At 33.8% G+C, this 22,488-nt stretch overlaps 1 protein-coding gene across 1 annotated transcript; it reads right to left on the minus strand.

The window, feature by feature from the left end:
* Positions 1–4,478: 4,478 nt before the first annotated feature.
* Positions 4,479–20,711, minus strand: LOC142613248 (L-arabinokinase-like). Its single transcript, XM_075785497.1, has 29 exons — positions 20,495–20,711; positions 20,204–20,311; positions 19,712–19,780; positions 19,527–19,610; positions 19,320–19,396; positions 18,627–18,693; positions 17,839–17,896; positions 17,647–17,714; positions 17,503–17,565; positions 16,797–16,850; positions 16,580–16,679; positions 16,387–16,496; positions 16,184–16,303; positions 15,664–15,720; positions 14,422–14,594; positions 14,170–14,332; positions 13,556–13,639; positions 11,963–12,088; positions 11,566–11,696; positions 11,414–11,495; positions 10,574–10,661; positions 10,170–10,213; positions 9,955–10,050; positions 9,793–9,869; positions 9,150–9,350; positions 8,776–8,941; positions 6,992–7,063; positions 5,216–5,419; positions 4,479–4,809 (listed from the first exon to the last, which is right to left on the minus strand). Exons 1-29 carry the CDS (start codon positions 20,600–20,602, stop codon positions 4,690–4,692), a joined length of 2,970 nt encoding a protein of 989 aa, XP_075641612.1. The 5' UTR covers positions 20,603–20,711; the 3' UTR covers positions 4,479–4,689.
* Positions 20,712–22,488: the final 1,777 nt, after the last annotated feature.

Raw genomic sequence — 22,488 nt, forward strand, 5'->3', positions numbered from 1 at the left:
CTTACACTTACACTAACCTGAATACACTTTTTCATGATTATTTTTCATAGAATCAAACTCCCTTACTCGTTCAAAAAAAAAGTTAGGAACACAATTTTCATGAAAAATAATGCTTTTATTGTGTCCTTGCACTAATTACACACTAGCCTACATCAATTCAGCATACCAACACGGCCAAAGCAAACCCAAAACCCCAAAATCCCAAACCAAACACACATAGAATCATACCCATTCTGAATAAAGAAAGATTCAACGCAAAATACATGAACAAACAAAAAAGGAAAAGACCATTCACTTAAAAAACAACAAATTTAGCCCCACTACTCAACATCTTAATACAACATTATAGAACACCCATTTTCCCCCCTCAGAAAATAGGGATATTGAATTTATGGTAAAACCTTAGGCTTTACAGCATCAGGAACCAAAGAGAACTAAAACCCCCAAATTGAATTTTTGACCCTTGAACACAAACTACTTTTAAGTAATGGGAATTGGGTTTTTCTTATTTTGGTGAGTAAAATGGATGAGATAGTGAAATTGAAGACATGGGTATTGTTTTTCTCTAGTTCAATTTCTCGGTAACCAAACAGAATAATTTTATTTTGCACAAAAAAAAAAAAAAAAAACCTGATGGAAAATGGTGTGGAGGCAGTGGAGGCGCAGAGCAAGGGTTATCAGTTTTGAGAGACCGCGTAGCCTGATGGAAAATGCTGTGGAGGTAGTGGAGGAGCAGAGCAAGGGTTATCAGTTTTGAGAGACCGCGTAGCCTGATGGAAAATGGTGGAGACTGAGTGACAGAACAGTGGTGAGTACGAAGAGGGTGAGTGAGTGAGAGTGGAGAGGGTGAGCAAGTGAGAGAGGCTGAGGTTCGGTGTGTGAGAGTGAGGGAGAGTGAGAGAGAGGGAGAGTGAGAGAGAGTCTGCTGTGTTAGAGAGAGAGGAGAGCTATGTGAGAGGCGTTAAATTTGGAAAAAAAAACCCAAACTGAAATCGAGTCTTACAAACTCGGTTTCCTATTTTCCACGTGGCCCAACCACGTCAGATCCAGATGGCCACGTCACATAAATCGAGTCTCTAAGACTCGATTTCCAGGTGGAGGCCACCTGGCAAAAACGCCACATCAAACAGAAAAAACCGAGCCTTAAAGACTCGATTTGTAGCCCAAACTCAAGCCTCTTAGACTCGAGATGTTAGTTCATGATATAGTTTGGAAACCGGGCCTGCTAACTATATAGTTACAAACTGAGGGTTAATTTGCTATTTTCGCCGCAAAATTATGCAGCAAACTAGCATCTCAAGACTCTAAAACTCAAGTTTAGAGATAGAATTCGAGTTTCTAAAACTCGACTTGTATGTGATGGCAAGCTAATACGGAAAAAAATCCACATGAAAGTCAAGTATTTAAAACTCGATTTTCTATGCTCGCCTGGTCCTTCCTTCTTCTTTGTTCTTCTTGGTCCTTCCATGGAATCCTTTCTTCTTCATGTTCTTCTGTGGGTTCCTTTCTTCATCGTGTTCTTTCTTCAATTTCTTCAGATCTTCATCGTGTTCTTTCTATTCCCGTGCGAACTGTTCTTCTTCTTCCTCTGTGGGTTCTTCTCTGTCTTCTTTTCTTCTTTAAATCTTCATCGTGTTCTTTAGATTCATCTTCTTCTTGTACAGTACTCGAGTTCCATGTAGCAAATATATCTCTATGGCAGCAATCAAAACTCGAGGCTTTGAAACTCGATTTCTTCACTAAACTCAAACCTCAAAGGCTCGAGATGTGATTCTCCAAAATTCTTTCTAGTTCCTGCTAACTAATGACATAGCATGACAAATTCATGCTACTCTGCAAATTACCTCAAGTTTGGAAATGGGTTTGTTGTAGCAACTCATTTGTTGTTATTTTTGGGTTAGCATTCCAAAATCAAGTTTATTACACTCGAGATGTTATTTCCTAAATAGTTTTGAAAACATACTAATTAACGAAATTGTTTGAAAATCAATGTTATTTTGGCAAAAAAAAAAATTCAAAATAACACCATTTTGCTAACAATCTTGTTAGTTAACAATGTTTTCAAACTATTTAGTAAACTAACATCTTAAGTTTGTTAAACTCGATTTTGCAGAAGCAAATCGCTTCTTCAAGACTTGAGTTCTATGTGCTAGCAATGCTGATGTGGAAAATTATCCACATGGAAATCGAGTCTTAAAGACTCGAGTTGCCTAATCCACAACACTCTTCAACATACCCACAGAGACAAACTCAAAGACAAACTCAACCCATTTCAGCTTCAACAACAAAGCAAATACACACAGAGAGATAAAGAACTTCGATGCACCTAATCAATGCCATGATTGTGGCTCAGATGCTAATCAGAACCAACGGCGTGGTGGTTCATCTACGCTGAGATCTCTTGATTCCTTGTCTTCTTCATCGGAGTGTATTTTTTTTATTTTTGGGTTAAGGTTTCCAATTCAATTAGTTTTTGTTTTGGGTTTTGTTCTTGGGTTTTTTTAGGGCTTTGGAAGTTTGATAAAGGTGAGTGGGAGAAGAAGAGGACAAGAGGGAGATGGGAAAAAAAATTACTTTTGTTTGTTTTGTCGAAGAATAAGGACAAGGACATTCTGGGTTTGGGTACCACTCCGACCAAAAAAGAAGGGAAATGGGGAAAGAAAATAAAGAATGAAGACATGGAACTCGAGTCTTTAAAACTCAAGTTCCACGTGAATTAAACTCCAGCTCAACCTTGCCAGCACATGGAACTTGAGTCTTTAAGACTCGATTTGCTACTGTGAACTTAAGTCTAAGAGACTCGAGATGTTAATTTGCTAAATAATTTGAAAATGTTGCTAACTAACAAAATTGTTTTCAAAATGGTTTTATTTTGAAGAAAAAAAATCCCCCAAGGTCAGCCCAACCTAATTTGGGGCCCAAGGCGAAAGATTTATGTGGGATTCTTTCATATATAAATATTAATTAAATAAAATTATTTAATATTAATCAAAATGAGGTTAATTAGATGTATTAAATACAAATAATACTAACTAAAACTAAGATTAATTTCATATAGAGAATTGAATATCATAGTTGAAAAATAAATTTAACAAAAAAAAAAAATTTATTTTGGATATATAACAATACATAGTTAGTTAATTACATTTATAATCTATGATATTAATTGATGTGTGGCTTTGTAGTAGATTAGTTTACAAATATTAAAGTTTCAAACTATTAGGGGAGATTAAGCATCATTGATGATCTAATACATTTGTAAAAAAAAAAAAAAATTAGGGCAAGACTTAGGTATAGTACTTAGGTGCTATTTCATAGGTTCCCTTCTTAAGATAATATACCTAAGTTGTGTCCTTTTGTAAAAAGCCTGGTTAGAATTAAAAAAGGAAAAATGCTAAAAGTACTACAAAATGTTCACAATATAATATAACAATAACAGTGATTGATGAGTTTCAATAATGTAATTAATGAATATTTAAAATACTTTTTTGTGACTGGTAACATGTTAGTTTGTAAATCTATAGTAAAATTTGTGACGTTCCTATCCTCATTAATAATAAAAAGTGCACAACCATTTGAAAAAATTCACATTTACTATAAAATTTTGGGCCGTTTACAATTGGATGGAAACATTTTTGTAAAGGGTAAATATTTTTGTGGTGGGGGCCTTAGGCCTAGGAGCAGGCCCAGCTCAGGCCTTAGGTTTTTATGTTTGGACAGCCTCCTCCTAATCCTGTAGAGGAGAAACTTATAAGGTGCAATCACACGACCCACACTGTCACTTTTTTCTTTTTTCCTTACATTGTCTTGTATACAATGAGAAGTTTTTCATGTATGGTAATAATTTTTGTTTTTTATTTTAAAAAACTTGTTTGTGAGAGTATAAAGAAAAAACAATTTTCTTGTATTTTTGAAATAAAAAACATGTATAGTTTGCTGAAATTTATAAATAAAAAAAAAAAAAACTAAAATATGTTGTTACAAGATTTAAACTCTAGTACTAACTCATTAAAAAAAATTCATTAAATCAGTTGCGTGATTTCATTAACTTTTAAAAACTAAATACTATAAAAACAACATTTTACATGTTTTTAGTTTATTTCACAAATTAAATTTTGAGAATAGTTTTTGTTTTTTTGTTCATTTTGGGTTGCCAAATAAGTTTTTTAAGTCTCAAAAATAAAAAAATTATTTTTGAAAATAAAAAATAAGGGAAAAAAACAATTATCAAACATACACTAAACAAACAAAAACAAAAACAAGAAAAAAAAAAAAAAAAAAAAAAAAAAAAAAAAAACTGGTACAACCTTCATTTAAAGGATGCCACATACATATTTCATTCTTTTCCTTGTAATTTTTTTTTTTCCAGGATTCAGACGCATTGATGCACACAATAGGTGTCTAATGTACCACTTTGTACAACTCTTCAAAGCACTCTAATTTTTCATACAGTCAATCAGTTCATCTTAGAAGTAAAATTGGAGGTAAAAATTAAAAATTATAATTTTATTATTATTATTATTATTATTATGATGGAATGTTTTTATTGATACTCCCCAGATGTTCTGATCGGAGTCAATCATAATAAACCCTTACAAAAATACTTTAAATGTCGCCTAGAGACCTGATCTGTTTCTAGTCTAGACCAGAATCGCTTGCCTTTAATTATTTAATCCCACAAAGCTGCCATTAGTTTAGCTTGTTGGGGATGCGGCGTATTTTCAGATATCCAAACTTCCCAGAGCCTGGTGATGAGCCTTCAAAAAGAAATGGCAAATAGCCCGTCGCTTTTTTGTATCTCTGCTGAATCTGGAAATCAAACAGCATAAAGCTCATTGTATCAACTCAATATGGCTCATTTATAAACGAAAACTAAATCACTAATTCACCATATAATGGGCTATGAGCAACAAATGAAAAAGCCATACAAAAGAATAGAGAAAAGGATTTTTTTTTTTCTACTTTTTTTTCTATGTAAATAGTGGGAGTAGAGTTTAACCACAAATGGTGCCAGTACCACTAAGCCATCACTCGAACCCCATTAAAGGTTAGAGAGAAGGATAATTCACTCTCAATCAACAAGGCCAGCTATAAAGTAAAAGAAACATGCTAGGGACAAGAGCTTTTCAACCAACAAGCAGTATCTTGGTATATGGGTAGAACCCAAGTGATCAGAAGGGTAACTTTCTCTTTCAAGGAAAAAAAAAAAAATTACCTCGAGAATTTGTTCACTGCTTCGTAGACTGTTCCTGCCAACTACACAAACAGTTCCACCGGAACCTCCACCAGTAATTTTCGCTCCGTATATTGTCCCCTCTTTGGATTTAGATAATTTACCATGCTGTATTTCCTGGACTAACTGTACAAGTCTATCTGTCCCATCCGAGCCAAGCCCACAAACACCGTAGCTGAAGTGACACTGAAAAAGAAGGTTATATGTGAGAACCATTTCATTCCTTTTATTCTATTTCAACACAGAAAACAAATCGATAAGAAAATCATAACTCCACAATTTCACTAGGTTTTCTAAGGTTATTATTATTATTTATTTTTTTTTGTAAGTTCTAATTTTTTATTGGTTAGTTACACATGCGTCAAATAGATCTTGAATCCACAACCTCATCCTCTATCTAGCACTTACTAGGCAAAGAGGTGCCAATTAAGCTAGAGTTTGTTAGCAGTAGGTTTTCTAAGATATTCAAAACATGTTTACAAAAGAAGATCGAGACACAATTATCAAACTCATGATACCTCCTTTAAAGATATGATAAAACAACATGCTGGTGTTAGAAGCATAATGATAAATAAATCACCAAATATGGACCTGGTTCTGAACAGAACAAAGACAGGATAGGACCTTCCAACATCCTACAACTCACCTGATATAACATAGTTCAGGTTTCATTGGGTTAGCAAGGTTAGGCTAATCAACCCTCCAACCCTAACTCAGGCCAAAAGATATATGAAGTCCTAACATCTCTCTCTCTCTCTCTCAGGCCAGAATAACATTTATTTCTCTTCTCACAGAACTATTGATTTTCTTAATTTTTGAAGGCTGGGAGTCACCATGATGGTCGAATGGGCTGGCTTGACTTTCAAGTTTAAACTCAACCCAAGGCAAACTCAATTTACAACAAGGCCTATGGAATCAGTGAACATATGCAGCTCCCCCAAACCTTGTATTGATTGTCATATATCAGACCAGAACATAGATTCTATATATGATTGCAAAATGATTACAAATTTTACTGATAATAGAAAAAACCTCTTACAAACAGGGTGTCAAAGATTCTACATATGAAGGCTACAACTTAAATAATTTGTTGTTGTACCATTTTTTTACAAGTAATATTGAAGAGGAGCTGTGCACACATAACGTACTCCCAAGTAATTACAAAGAGTGAGAGTTGTAATCCAAAAGAAAGAGAATTAATGAAATCTACAATGGAGCCAAAATATTGCATCATTCAAACAATGTTTTTATAAATGGAGATTTCAGCTGCATAACCGATACTACCACATGCTCAAATCATCAGTCCTTGGACCTATTTCCAGCATTATTATTATTATTATTATTATTATTGGTAAGCTACGCACTCACTCAATGGGTAGAAATCCCATGACCCAACCCTCCACCTAGCACTTGTAAGGGGGTGCCAATTGAGCTAGAGCTCATTGGCCTATTTCAATAATTTAAATTGCCATCACTTCCAGTAGTCAACCTATTATGTACGATAAAAATTTCGTGATTATTTTTATGTATATAAAGTTTAATTTTTTTAAGGATTACAAAGTTGGACCTCTGAAATTTGAAAGAACAGTTTACCTATACTAGGTACTTTTGTTCATGAATTATTGAAAGCGTACTCACTACTCTCCAAACAATCAATTCTAGGATTCAAATTTACCTAAGCATTTAATGAGTTACTTTTTTGTTTATTTCACATAAAATTCCTTAGATCCATTAATAAAACTAGAAATTTGTATATACCTGATACAATAGTTCACCAAGAGCCGTAAGTTGCTCATCCGAAGTTGCCGATGTTAGAAGTGCTTTAAAGGCCTGCGAGTAAAGTAATTAAGCAAAGTAACTCAGCTGACATGTAATAATATAATCAACAGTTAAGTAATACAACGTATCCGCTGTACATGATCTCTCAAGTCTTTAATGTCTTAAAGTGATTAAGTTTGCAAAATGTGCTTAAAAAAGAAACCATAAGTATCTATGGAATGACAGTAACATAAACATGTAATATCAGTCAAAGTTTTTTTTTTGATAAGTAATAAGTTTATTGATATCAAAAAAGGGGGAGCACCCTAGTACACAGGGAGTGTACAAGGGGTCAAACAATCAAGAACAAAAATTACAAGAATCTAGGAAATCAAAAAAAGATAAAAATGATTGGTTCCACCATGCAGCCAACCAAAGTTATCACTACTTAGATTAAGCACATATGAGGCTGATCAGCACCAATGAGAGCACTGAGCTGTGGCCATCCTGCCTAGCTAAAAAAAAAAGAACAATTTGATATATTAACCACTATTCAAGCGGAGATTGCTCCTCAGTAAGAACATCTCCTACGAGCTTCAGCTACAGTAATTTTCCTATAAAGTTATGTACAATGATGAATTTTTTTTTACCTTAGAAAAACAATTAAGGAAGTGGAAAGCAACAAAAGTGGTAAATAGAAAGAATGGAAAAATTACAATTTGATGTAGCATTTAGAAACCTAACAGATGATTATATGAGAAATCCAACTTCAAAGAAACAAAGGATGGTAATATATATTAAGCTCCATTCTGGACCATTTAACAATCTCAGAGATATACAAGAGAATTCAAATAAATGATTCATATTAAGAAACAAAGGATGGTAAAAAAAAAACATTTAAAAAAGCCCAAAAAATTTGATAAAGTACCGATTCTCCCAAAAGCTTAAACTTTTACGAAATGATGAATTTAATCATTTAACATAATTCTAACAAAAATATAGATATTTTTCATTGCAAAGTTCAGGTTCAAATATATGCAAAAATTCAAGGGGATTAATAATAATTACAGCTTATTTTAAAAAGTTTTAAAGGATAGACATATATCAGGAATATTGCAAGTATATGTATAACAGCCACACTATTGACTGTACTGTAGAGCAGAAGGTCAAAATTACAAATTACAATCACAAGACATCAAATCAACAATTGCAACCAAACCAGAAACTACCCATTGCACTTGAAACCAGTGGTAACGGAGTGAAGAGGGATTCGGGGACGTCAAAATTTTGAACTTTCACATGAGCATGCACACACATGAGTATGTGACAAACAGAGTTAAAGTAAAGAACAATTAACCTCAAATAATTGGAAAAACAAATAACAATTATTTATACCACAATAGGTATTATTATTAAATCCTCTTTTGGATTGACAACACCATGAATCTCAAAATTAAAGTTCCTTTTTCCATGAAGTAACATCTATATCATTCCACTACTGATTTTCTCCCTTTTGGATAAGTTTTGGCCTCAAGGAGAGGGGAACAGGGAGATTCAAACTAATGACCCCTGCTTCATGAGACATGATCTCTAACCAACTGTGCTACCCCTTGGGGTTCACTATTGACAATTGACATTCATGATGCAAATTCAATTCTCTAAATATCAAACAAACAGTTAAAAAAAAATTACTAACCTTGACATGGAAATTTTCATATATAGGATGTTTAGCAGGTGCTCTAACTCTCTAACTATCAAACAAACAGTTAAAAACAATTCCTAACCTTGACACGGAAATTTTCATATATAGGATGTTTAGCAGGTGCTCTAACTCCATAAGTACGCTTGGGATCAATAACTGTGACAGGATCGTGGTGATCAGCATATTTCTCCAAAAATGTCTCACCAAGTATGGACTCTGGAAGCACCTTTGCATAAAGTGCCTCATATCTGTGATTGAAGTTTAAAAATCAAGAACCCTGATTATGGAAGAACCAAGGTGCCAATAAAAACAGGTGCAGAAATTGGGGGGGGGGGGGGGGGGGGTTAAAGAAACAGGCCACTAAACCTCAGAAATTAAATAATTCATTTAATCTCTTCACTAAGATTTGATAAAGAATTAGAGTATCAAGGTGGAAAGCTTTCTAAAGGACAATACCTGTGAGGTGAAAGGTTACATAAGTAATCTAATGAAGCTTCATCTTCCAATAGTTCAACACCAACATCCTCCAAATCGTCAAGGTTTAGCCCATCACCATTAGGTAATGACCGAGACAAGATCGAAGATGCAGTAGACTTTATCATCTTTCGACCCATATAGGTACCAACTCTGACGGATCCGTAGTCTGCACCACCAATGCTGCCACCAAAATACCCTTAAACTTTGCATTCAAAAACTTTCCAAAAAAAAAAACAAGAGAGAAAGAAAGAGCATAAATAAATTATGATTATACAGGATAGCGACTGCTGCACCAAGATAAAGGTAATAAGACGTTAAATTCATTTGATAATGTCACATGAAAGCACCAATTAATCATCATGATAATGAATATATGGATACAGGATGGAAGGTGAAGAAGAATGATCTAGGATTATATGAAAGAAAAGGAAGATTACAACCATAGGATTATATGTAAATCCTATAATCAAATGTTCATAATGTTCCAACACAATATGAACAACAGGAAATTTGCAATCTCAACTCAGCAAACTCATCCGTAAATTTTAAAAAAACAAGCATGATAAACCTATGTCAACACAAATCAGGAGAATGGAGATAAACATATTAAAGGACCATTTACCTGTGTCTTATTCCTGAATCAATTCCCCAAAATCGGATATGAGAGGGAATTTCTACAAGCCCAATTATCTCAGCAGGCTGCATAGATTCAATTTTAGACATCAATTTTTTATATATAAAACAACCATAGTAGAGTAGCTTTCTACAGAACTAATATGCGTACCTGGCACACCATTGCAAGAAGTTTGTTGGCTTCACCACATGCTGAAGTCATCTGGTCCATCACACCACATGGAGCTCCAACAATGTGATTCTCAACCTAATAAACAAAATGAAATAACAAATGAAGTAGCATAACATGCTCAAGGTACATAAAAATTGAATAATCTATGATTAAGGGAAGAATATCAATCTGATGGTTCTGCTAAAGAGCCAGACCTTTTGGCAGAGCAAAGCAAGATCTCGAGGACTGATGTTTAATCCTGCAAAGTGTAGAAGAAGAAATTAAGGTTCTTTTTTTTTTGTTAATAGCAAAGAAGAAGAATTAAGTTGATTAAGCATTTCCCTAAAATTTCTGGGTACTTTAAATTGAATTTCAAATACTTGAATGCTCAAGATAATAGTTGTTGTCTATTTAATGTGGGCTTTTGAGACATCTTAATTACAGATGAGTACAATTTTATTTGTCTTTATAACTAGATTTAGTCTTTGATGTTTTACTCAACTACAACTAAACCCATTCTTATTATCTAAGGCATATGTGGGGATGTACCATATACAAGATATATAGATGAATGAAAAGACAGTTCTCAAAGTTTGGAATATTAAATGAATAAAATTACCACGAGCAGCAGCTATGGCAGCCATGCTAGCAACCTCCACAGAAGCAGAAGATGATACACCTTTGCCTTCTGGGACCGCAGAAGAAACCTGCATGTTCATAATATTGAGACAATAGTAATGGACTTTATAGGTACTTAACTTCAAAGCTGATGAAATACATTGAACACTAATAAATTCACAACGTCAACCTCATATAAAAGAACATATTCATAAGCATAAAAAACTAGGAAAAGTTTCATACAAAAAGAAAAAACTAGGAAAAGAAACTGCATTGGTTTTTGGAATAACTAAGTATTAGTAGCAGCCACATAATTAAAATATCATGAGAAACAAAGAAGTGACCCACAGTAGAGAGAATATTGAAGTATATATTAAAAAAGCAAGATCATGCAGAGAGTGGCTCTATACCAAAGTAAGCATGATACAAACTCAACAGAATCTTATCAAGATAATAAAGAAAAGTAAGTGGATTGGTAGCCTAAAATATATAATGGTCAAATTTTTGGGATGTAACATCAAAAGCCAAGTATAAAGCCTAAGAAAAAAATATTCTACACAAAGCAAGGTACCAGAAAAGGTGTAGCATAATAAAAGCCACAAGCCAGAAATGAGCTAACTCAATTTAATTAAGGCAGGGAAACTACTAAGAAAGGCCAACATGACAAGATGGAATATATATATACATATTAATATCAAGTATCCTATATCCACTCACATATTGGGCACTTTTAAGGACATAAAAAAATGAGGATATATGTTTTATTAGCTTGTATTAAGAATGTATGCAGTGGCTATGAATGAATCAAAACATTCCAAACAAAATAGGGAGAAAGTTATACCAGCATACTGATACTATCCTCAAAGCGTACGCCTAATTCTGTCATTAAAACCAGAATCCCCCCCGCAACAAAAGCTGCCCACCTACAACAAGAATCATATCAGTGGCATATTATTTTACAAAATTATAGATAATCAAACAAAAGTGACCTACGATTGGGATGGATCTTTAGCAAAGTATTCCTTTGCTTTTTCATATGATATGGGCTGGTCTCCATCCATAAAATCAGATAAATCCATATCAAAGGTTGGTCCACGATTGCTCAATTCTGAACCATATGATACCTGATTTGTCCAAAACGTGGAGATAACACAGATTTTAATAAAATCAGATACATATAATAAACACACATAAACATATCTTTTTCTGTGACAAAAAACACACTTTAAGTCATAAGCTGCACGCTTATTGTGACTAAATTTCAATCACTCAAAAGAGAAAAAGTACATCCCTCTTCACTATCCCAAAGAAGAAGAAAAGTCAACCAACTTCTATAAATGAAAAAACTTTGGAAAAAAAAGATACTGTCTATTTAAAGACTCATACATACAATTTCCAGAACAGGTGTCGATCCTTGTCCTTTGGCTTGCTGCCGAGCCTGGGCATGCTTCCAAAGCCTATGTTTACTTGGATGATTCATTTGCACAGCAACATGGCAGGCTTCTCTTATTGGCAACTGCAAGAGAGCAGATAAAAAGAAAAAGTGAGAGGGGCAGAGGAAGAGGGAAAGGGGAACATGTCATGTAGGAACTTCAAAAAAAATAAAATAAAACAATAGCACCAGTTCTATGACATTAGACAAACTTATTAACAGAATTGTATTGATTCTGTAAATTTTTCTACATCTATATCAGGTGCTAATGTGATGACATTTATGACTCAAAAATGACTCCTTGTAAACAAAGTCAAAATTTCAGAGAAGATATTGTTCACTTTTAAATAGAAATCATGTAAATAAATAAGTTGACAAAAAAGCCACACAAAGATCAAAAGTTACTGATTTTGTGGTGAGGATATTGCACATCCACCACCCTGTGGAAAGTAGAATACAGCTTTAACCAACCATTAAGAGAAGAAATGCATGACTTGAAAGATATTACTACTACCCAAAGAAAATACCAATGTCTTTATAGTTATCCAACAGAACTTTCCCTTCAATCTTGATAGTAAGTAAACAATACTTTAAATGTAATATGCCACATCATTCATGTTATTCTATGGTCAACATCCTCTTTGGTCTCCCTAATGGAAATTTTAACTAAGATAGCAAACAGGTCACTGTGATTGTACTAGTCATTACCATCATTAAGAGATCTTCTTTTTTTGATAAGTTACCATCATTAAGAAATATTTATTAATATACCAATCACTAAGTTCAGGGAGTCTTTCCTTAATCCAAACTTCATGTCTTCACATATTTTTATACAGTCAAATTATCTTAAAATATGAAACAGTTGCTAACATCACAGATCATGTCCCTATCTCCTATTGTCAGTCTTCTCATTCTCCTCTTCCTTCTAGAATTTCTAATGTGCTTCCAGCGTAGACCTTGGTTGAGTTGAATCTATTATGCCAGCGTAGTCTCTTAGAGTGGTCTCGTTGTTGGGGGTTTTCTAATTGCTCTTCTCTCGCTGAGTTTTTGCCCTCCCTTAACTTTGTTTCCTAGTAGATTTTTCTTATTGTTCATCATCATGAACTCCTTGTATGACTTTCTTTCCTTTTTTTTTATATAAAAGCTTCCGCATTACTTATCAAAAAAAAAAAAAAAAAAGTGCTTCCACCGACAAAGAATGTCAAAGTTCAGTATGATTTAATTTGATATGCATCATTGGCAACTCCGTCAGCCTGAATTCAGAACAACAAGCATCATACAGGGTCTAAATACGTGGCTACTAATGCCCTTTCCTTCATTCTTCTTAAACAACCTAATGGTCTGAATCTGTTTATAGCAGTATTATTTGGTGTAACACAATTAAACTTAAGCAAGAAACAGTTAGTTAAAATGCAACCAAAAATAGTTCAAGGAAAATAGAGCAGAATCTTAATTTATAGAAAGATGAACTTTGAGGGAAAAGAAGGCATTGGATGGAAACAGTGTACCTATAAAGACAAAATAAAACAACTAGCAAACTGAAAATGTAACCTGCAAGACAAGGCTTCCAGAATAGTCAGCAATCCCTCCCATCACATCCAACCTTCCAGGTGCTCTTGACACAAAGATTTCATCCTGTAAACAAATTTAGAAAGAAAAAAAAATCATTTAAGAAATTATCAAGATGCCAAAAATCAAAACAGAAGCCAATAATATATTATTATGTTTTTGCTTTACATGATCAAACATTATAAACTGTCTCACAGCTACAGTTCACTAGATAAGGTTTGAACTAAAAATGAAAGTGCTTCCTAAAGCATATCCGAATTTTCATAAAATCCAAATAACTCAGCCATTAATCAGATCATTGAACCTCAAATAGGTTATTTAAAGACCAATGCGTTATTATATAGTAAAACAAAGAAGCACCCATTTATATAAATTACTAACGTCTATGTCTATTCAAACAAATAAGCGCCCATTTATTTAAAGACCAATGTGTGATTTTATAGGGAAAATGACAGCAACTGATAATGTATTGATTGCATCAAATTCAACTACAATCTTATGCATTATCATCCATGTAGATGGATGCTACCAAGACAAATCATCTAGGAAGGAGATGTGGAAACATATAAACGGTTATTAGCAGAAATAAGCAAGACCTCCCAATTGAAGAGTCCAGCAGCAGCCTTACGCTCTCGGCGAGTCTCACCACTCTTTTCAGAGTCATTTACAGCATCGAGCTCTGCCAAGCTCTTTAAGAAACCAATTGTATCTGGATAATCTCGAGGATCTCCATGAAGAATCTCAAAGTCCTCAGTGCATCTAGTTAAAAATAATGTAATGATTTCAATGAAGTAGTCAAAGTAATTCCACAAACACACTAAAATCTATTAAAAGAAAGAGAAACTCACGATCTCATTATGGAACCACTCTCTGAACTTTGGTAAGTCGGTGATCCACCAGAAATTCCCATTTCATTTTCAGCACTCGCATACCATTCTGGAATGAATGCATCTCGTCCAGGGGCTCTTTGTAGTTGATAACCAAGAATTATAGCATCACGCAATCTTCTTGCCCCACTAAGCTGCATCTCAATAAGGTAAAAATGGAATTAGAACCTGAGTCTTCCTAAAACTAATAATATGGATTGTTAAAAAGAAATGTACCTAAGTTCCAATATTTCTTGAGAATCTGTTCATCCTTTTGATCTTTATCCTATTGGCACTCTTTCACTAACTATTTCTTTTGTTGACAGATGAGAAAGTGGAAAATGCAGTGTCATGAACTTTTCCTTAAAACTTAAAAGGCATCCTCTGTTAACGAACCCATCCTAAGCCTAAAACTCTCCTAAGAATGGATATCCCATTTATACAAAAAAGGATGTAAAACAGGATTCCAAATCAGGCTTTCCTCACTTAAGTAGAAAGCTTACTTCTCATCACATGAAGGACCAGACTTCCCCACAGTGAGTCGGATCCAATGCAAAACTTTTTAAATTTAAATGTTAGGCATAGAATGGAGAGAGTTTGAACTTAGCATCTGCTTTAATCCCATGAAAAATTACCAATTTTCCAAATGCCTAAGCTAATGAGAAATTGTGAATTAGGGTTTAACGCTATTTTTAAAACTAAATTTGCATTAGATAGCTCGACATTTTAAGATAATAATGGGTTGAACTACTCTCGTTTTAAACCTATGTTAAATTTGAAATGGTGCAAGGTTTAATCATGGGTATTGAAAATTTTATCAAGAGAATTCTAACACATAAACAGACAACACATGCAAATTTGTGATATATATGTTGGCATAAAAATCATCCAACTCTAGATTTGGTTAAAATTCCCCTACTCCATATTGTCCACTAAAAATATCTGTGTTTTTTCTGTGTGGATTATACCATTAAAAAAAAAACTTTACAGACTTTGGAAGGCAAATTCTCCTGAAGTTCACCTCTAAATATTTTTTTTAAAGTGTACTGGAGCAGACCATATACATGACAGTAACAGAATTTGTTTCGGGTTGCGTTTCTTGATATCTGAATTAAACAACTATCACAACCAATCAAAATGATGAAAAGAAACACTGCACCAACAAAATCAATGAAAGCCAACACCCAAATAAACATATAAATACGAAAACAAACATTTAATTACCTTATCTGATGCATAGTTTTTCCCAATAGCCGTCTCCTGCAGAATTTGAGCTGCTATCTAAAATTACAAAATGCACCAGGAAATAATTGTGAGAACAATACATATCAATTTAAATATGCAGGGAAAGTATTTGACATACAACACACCTAGTGAGCTTTGAACCTACAACCTCAACCTCCACCCACTCTTATAGTAGGAGGATTTAGGAAGTACCATTTGAGCCCAAGCTCATTGGCAAGGTCCAAGAAGAATTACAGATCATGGTACTAAAGTTTCTAGACAAGGAAATACTAAATAGCACCCTGTCCTGGAAGAATTACAAAACCAGGTACTATTTCCTTGTCTAGAACCTTAAGTTCTAGCAGATGAAATTGGATTATTCGACGTCTTTTGTAATCCATAACTGATGGTAATTATTTAAGATATACTCAATAAGAAGCTTAATAGAATTGCACTAGTCCTTTACTGTGAACTCCTTTCCTAAAATTGAATCATAAAAGTCCAGCAAAGAAGAGGTTACCTCACCACCATTGATGCCTCCTTCATAGCATGGTTTCAAACTAATTGCACGTTCAAGGTATGGTTTCCAATGACCAGTGAGTAAGTCCCTCCTAATCATCTCAACGCCACTTTGGTAATACTGTTCAAAATAATTTATAACATCTCAATCAGTAGATGATAAGAGGACCAAAACAGAAGAAGAAAAAAAGTAGGCAACTATACCTCAAGCATATTTCTCAAAAATGGCTCTTCATTGAAATAATCTCTGCGTACAAAGACAAATGGCAACTTGAATGCAAGGGCTTCACTGCAAGTGCCATACCCAATTTTTCCTGAAATAATGCAGGTTCTATTAAACTTATTTTATATCAATTTGTTTGAGATCAGATATCAGGAAAAAAAAATTTGCACTGACCAAGCATACAGTCAGATGCTGCTATAAGATCAGGAGTATATGCATCTTTTGCAAGCTTTATGAAATTTGGTGGAAGCTCCTGGTTAGAAGCACCACAAACCTGAATAAAAGAAAAATAGTGCCATCACCAAAGCAAGCAAAATGAGACAACTATGTCAATTATCAAAGAAAATTTAAAACAGAACAAGAATGTAGAGTATATGCTACAAAAAGATACCAGGCACAACCAGCCAGAAGGTAAGTACTCCTCCTTTAGATTCCAGCCAGCTGGCTGCAAATGACAGCAAATAAAGGTGCAATTAGAATTACACAAAGGAAGTGAAATTGTTCAAAACTTGAAATTCAAAAATAAGAGTTGACGTATATCTAAAGTGTGAGGCAAATATCATCTTGTCCATAACACATTCACATAAAGGCAAAACATAATTAACGTTGTTATTGCATCTCTGCGAACGCATCAGATACAGCACATGCTCCAGGATACAACCTCGGTCTAACAAGTATTCAAACTACCACTCAGTAAAAAAAATTTCAAACCACCAGCATTTTGTCATAAGCTTTCTCAATCAATGAGAACTCTATGCAGCCAAACATTTGCCTAAATCATACAATGTGCATGCAACTAGAATTCAATGCTAATATAACATGTGACACAGTCAGAAGTCTTGGCCATACGTTATGCTACAACAATAACTGGTTTAGCAATTTACTTGTATAACAAAAGAAAACTTTATGGAGGGTGACTGATTATGCAACCAATGCACATCCCTCAACTAGTTGATAGGCAGTTACAAAGAGAGGGAGAGAGTACATGAATTATGCATCACGAAAAAAATTTAATGAAATATTTCTATATATATATAAAAATAAAAATAAAGACACCCTAGTAACTAACCATCACAACTGGTCAATCAGTTTCTCACCTGTCCACCAAAGTTTAGAATAACTAGCTTCACATCATCCCCAATTCCAAGCTCCTTTCTCACCTACAAAGGAAATGGTTAAAAAGAAAAGTGCATTTTAAATCAAATAACACTGAGGGATTTAGCAGCTTTTTTGAGCCAAACCTCCTTTCGGGATTTATGCAACCTCCTCACAACCAGAGGTACATCAATAACATCACGGAAAGCTGGCACTGCAAAGTTAATGATAAATTTTTAGACAAATTCCTTAAAAGTCTGAGCACAGGTTTATCTAGTTTGGGAAGGTTAAAATGGACACAATGAGAAACATTGTCTTGGAGTTATGCAACCACCTACTTGGGCAATATCCAGGGAGACGGATCAGGAACTCACAATGGGAATAATCCTCTGCTATCTGTATCGATTTTCAACAGACTGAACAGGTTTAGCATAATAAATATTATTAACCACAGCAAAAACCATCAGGCAGAATTGAAATCTCCAAGAAAGTGAAGACCAGTATCATCACCTCGCATTTCATGTATATTTAAAATTTTCCTGAATAATGAAAATGGTAATGATTTCAAGAAACTAGTAAACTATAAATTTTTACAGAAATTGCCGTGATGAGAAAAGAAAAAGGTGTACCTTACATCCATGAAACCTCTCGTTCTTGGTTACAAGGAAAAATTTTGAATCCAGAAAAAATTAATAATTCGGACATATTAATTATTACAGATAGACATCCAGTTAATAATCTCACTTGTCTCACTTCATTCTACATTTTCTGATTTTGGATAGGGAACAGGAACATTTAAATCATGAGTATGCATGAAACTAGAGTGATAAGAACCATGATTTTTCTCAAATTTTCCAATTGATTTTCATGGAAATTTGCCAATATCAGCCACCACTCCATATATGTCTTTACTCAATACATCCAAAGCACATCATCACTGGAGATGGCTGATTAATATTTTGAGAATGATTTCTTCTTCTTTTTTATAAATACTCATTTTGAAAATAAACCAAATTAAATCATCAATTTTGGCCAAATAAAATTAATTTAAAGAAGATGCAATTAACAATTGACGAGACTTCTTTCCATTAGAAGGAGAAACCTGATTTTAAGAAAATTAGGTCACCTGCCAAACTATTGAACGATGATGATTTCCAGCTGCCATCACATACTCCGCATAGATAAAGTCCCAACTGCAAATAGTAGGAAAGATAAAGGCATAAGGAGTGCAGAAAACTGATGTGCCCGATGATAATTCATCTTAAGTCATTACTTGAAACATATATACCAAATTCCACTATATTGCTCTCTCTAGTTTAGTATCCACGGACAGGTCTGTATCTTAAGATGATGGTTTAAGTGAAAGGGGAGGCCAATTAAAGAAAATTAAACATAGAAAGAAAAGGACAAAATAGGTTAGATGAAATGGTGCAAAAGAAGTAGGGTAAAATAACAGACGAGTAAAGAGAAGGAGGTGAGGGGTTGGGTTTAGCCAATGCAATAAGGGAATGGGGAAGTAAAAGACTGATGTATGCAACTAAATAAACTTAAAAATTATGACTGAAAAGAGAAAGTAAGTTTAGATGAACATGATTGAAAAGAGAGAGATTGGCAAGTATCCAGCATCAGATTCCCCAAAGACTCTTCTTCACTTATGTTTTGCTTTCACCATATTGACAGTTCAATGAAAGAGTAAAAGACATTGATCAATAGGACTAATGCGAGTCCATTATTCAAAGAAAAAATAAACTATTTTGTAAAAGCTATATCTAGGTCATGCAAAATAACCTAAAGAATGGTAGTGGTATAACACAGATACCTGAAGTTCGTGACACAAACAGAGCGTATTCCAGCATCAGCTGCGGCACGACAAGCAACCGGAACAACATCCGAGACCTGATTTTGTATAAACACACACACACACACACAAAAAGGGGTCTTAGCACTTGAAATGGCCAATGCAATGTAATTAAAAAGACTAAAACTGATAAAATTTCAGTAACAATTCATAGAAGCATGTAAATACCACTAAGTCAGCTTTGATGGAGTTCAGCCACTCTATTTCCGTTTCCAAAATAGAAGCCCGAGGCACCACGGCTGTCTCATGGTACTAAAAATAACCAAAACGAACCAAAACATGAATCAATAAATTGAAAAATTAAGAAGCCATAAAAATTACCAACATTAACAGTACAAGTGACACTTGCATACCTTCTCCAAAGATGCAAGACGATCCACTGTCAAGGCATCTGCCTGAACTGCTCCACAATCTAACAGCACCTGAATTTCCAAACACCAACATGTAACTATTATAAAGTGTGGCCACTCCTCTCATATATAATCTATAATCAATAAATATAAAACCAAAGACATTTGACTTTTAGTCGATCTCAAAAAAATCTACCACATAAGCATTTGAATCTTCACAATTTTTACACGTAATTGTTCTTATATATATTTTTAACAGATTTTAAATCATATTTTTTTTCTTAAATGATATAAGAGGCAATTCCATATACAAACATAATCAGAATAATTATCAAATTCCATAATCAAACCACAAAAATAAAAAATAGAGAAAATCATTTTTCGTTAAAACTTCACGTGCATTACACAGGTTAATGCCTAGTAAGAAATCTAGAACAGAAACTTCATATATATAGAGAATTTTCTAGGGAAACAAACAGAAAGTGGTTAAGTGACCTTGCGAATGAAGAGGCGAGGGGACTGAATCTCAGAGGTGAAAACAAAATCAGGAGCACCGGTCACCACGTGCACATCATGCCCCGCCAGAATCAGCTGCCGAGCCACCTACACTCATATCACCATCGCATCCCATTCAAATTTTATCAATGTATTCTTCATATATATATATATACAAGAAAATTTCGCAACATTTCAATAATAAAAACAAAACAGTGTGATCAAGCATCAAATCGATTTAATAAATCCATGGCCAAATTGATCAGAGAACTTTGGATAGAGAATTTGAACCTCGACAACACGAGTGGCATGGCCGAAGCCATGGCCAGTAACGTAGTAAGCGAAAACCAAGTGATCTCTGGACGCCGATACTCCATCATTCTCTTCGTTAATCCTCATTTTTTTTTTTGGTTTCAGATTCTTTGTGCCTCAGATGATCGAATTTTTCAAAGATAATAATAGAGGGAGAGAGTAGAGACAAATATAGAAAGGAGAGAGGGAGATCCTCCAAATATAGACAAAGTTTTTGGGTAGAGACTAAATAGAGAGTATTATAACAGGTGGATAACGCCTGTTGGTTGACGCCTCTGAGAAACTGGCGGGGCTTTTCTTTTCTATTTTTTTGCATATGAATCATTATCCTATTTTTTTTTCTTAGAGAAATTTTGTCGTCAACAATAATCTATCTAAAAATTATAAGTAATACGATATTAGTGATCCTAAATTATTAAAAAAAAGAAGTTATTATTAGTTCTAATTTAAATTTACAACAAATTATAATTGTGCCATTTGTCACAACACCCCTTAATAAAAATGAAACTTTCACTTAAGCCTATAATTCTTGAACTGACAAAAATAATGGATCATAAAAGCTTTCTAATTCTATCAGTAGGTCACAAGTGGTAATTATAGTTCCACTTTTTTTTGAAGTGAAAAGTTATAATTCTAGTGTTCTACTTGTTACACAAGTAATTTAAGCTAATGTGATATTGCGTGTCACGTAATATTATGCATATCAGTCTTTTTTTTAGAAATAGTTTCAATCTATAAAGTATGTTTTTGATAATTGATTTTATCATTAAATTAATACATTAACTGATTTTTTGGTATAAATAGGAATTGGATGTTGAATCTTTTACTCCAAAATAAGACTTTAACATTATCATATATTAAGTGATTTTTTGATATAAGTAGGAATTCAACACCGAATCTTTTATTCCATAATAAGAGGCTTCACCGTTACCACTAGTAGATTCTTTGTGCCGGATATATTTGCCACTGGCTCGAATAATTGTCTTCCGTTTTTTGATTCCCGATTTGCCCTTTACCTTTTCATTAATTCTAGTTTTTTGACATAACCTTCATTAATTCGGTGCTTGATTTTGCATTTGATTAGATTACTTTATGTATTTTAATTGATTACGGAAAATCTCAAAAACGTCAGTGCCACGTCAGCCTCAACTCTGGATAAGGTTGGTGACAAGGGAACTGGTCAATGTGACAAAGCAGCAAAAAACTCGCCTTTTCCCATTAAAAGACAACAGAACCAGCTTTTGGAAAATAATCAAATATACCTTTTTTATATTATTACTTATTTTAAAATAAAGTCGAGATAGAAAATAGGTTGGAACCTACAAATAATGAATGATTTAGCCCAAAAAAAAAAAAAACTAGTTTATAGTTGGTTGACGAAAGCAAATTAATTTTTTTAAATAATTATTTTACAAAAAATTTTACAAACTGCTAATGTGATGAGTGATTATTGATAAATAAAAAAGTGATATTAATGGTGGGCCTAGATACCAATAAGAGACTGGTCACATCAATATTTTGTAAAAATATTATAAAATAATTTGTAATTGTAACATTACTCTAATTTTTTTATTTTTCTCCATCTAATTAGCTATCAAAAATTATGGAATACCGCTCTTTTAGTTTTGAGGAGTAATTATTCATGAGTGGCATTTTTTCTTTCACATAAAAATAGCTTTGGCTAATTAAATTAACAGCTAGGATTTATCATTCACGTGAGATGCCATACTATATCACTATATTTGGAAGGCTTAGGTTATTTTTTGTAACAATTTTTGTTTTTTATTTTAAAAAACTCTTTTGGGAATATAAAGAAAAACAATTTTCTTGTATTTTAGAAATAAAGAACATGTTACCACCGCACACCCTTGGTGCGATGGTCACTCCACAGGTATAAATGCTTGTGGAGTGTGGGGGGCAAGGGTCGGGGTTCAAGTCTCTAGGAGGGAGCTTCACACACATATACACTTAGA

This window comes from Castanea sativa, chromosome 10, assembly GCF_040712315.1.
Source record: "Castanea sativa cultivar Marrone di Chiusa Pesio chromosome 10, ASM4071231v1".
NCBI classification, from domain to species: Eukaryota; Viridiplantae; Streptophyta; class Magnoliopsida; order Fagales; family Fagaceae; genus Castanea; species Castanea sativa.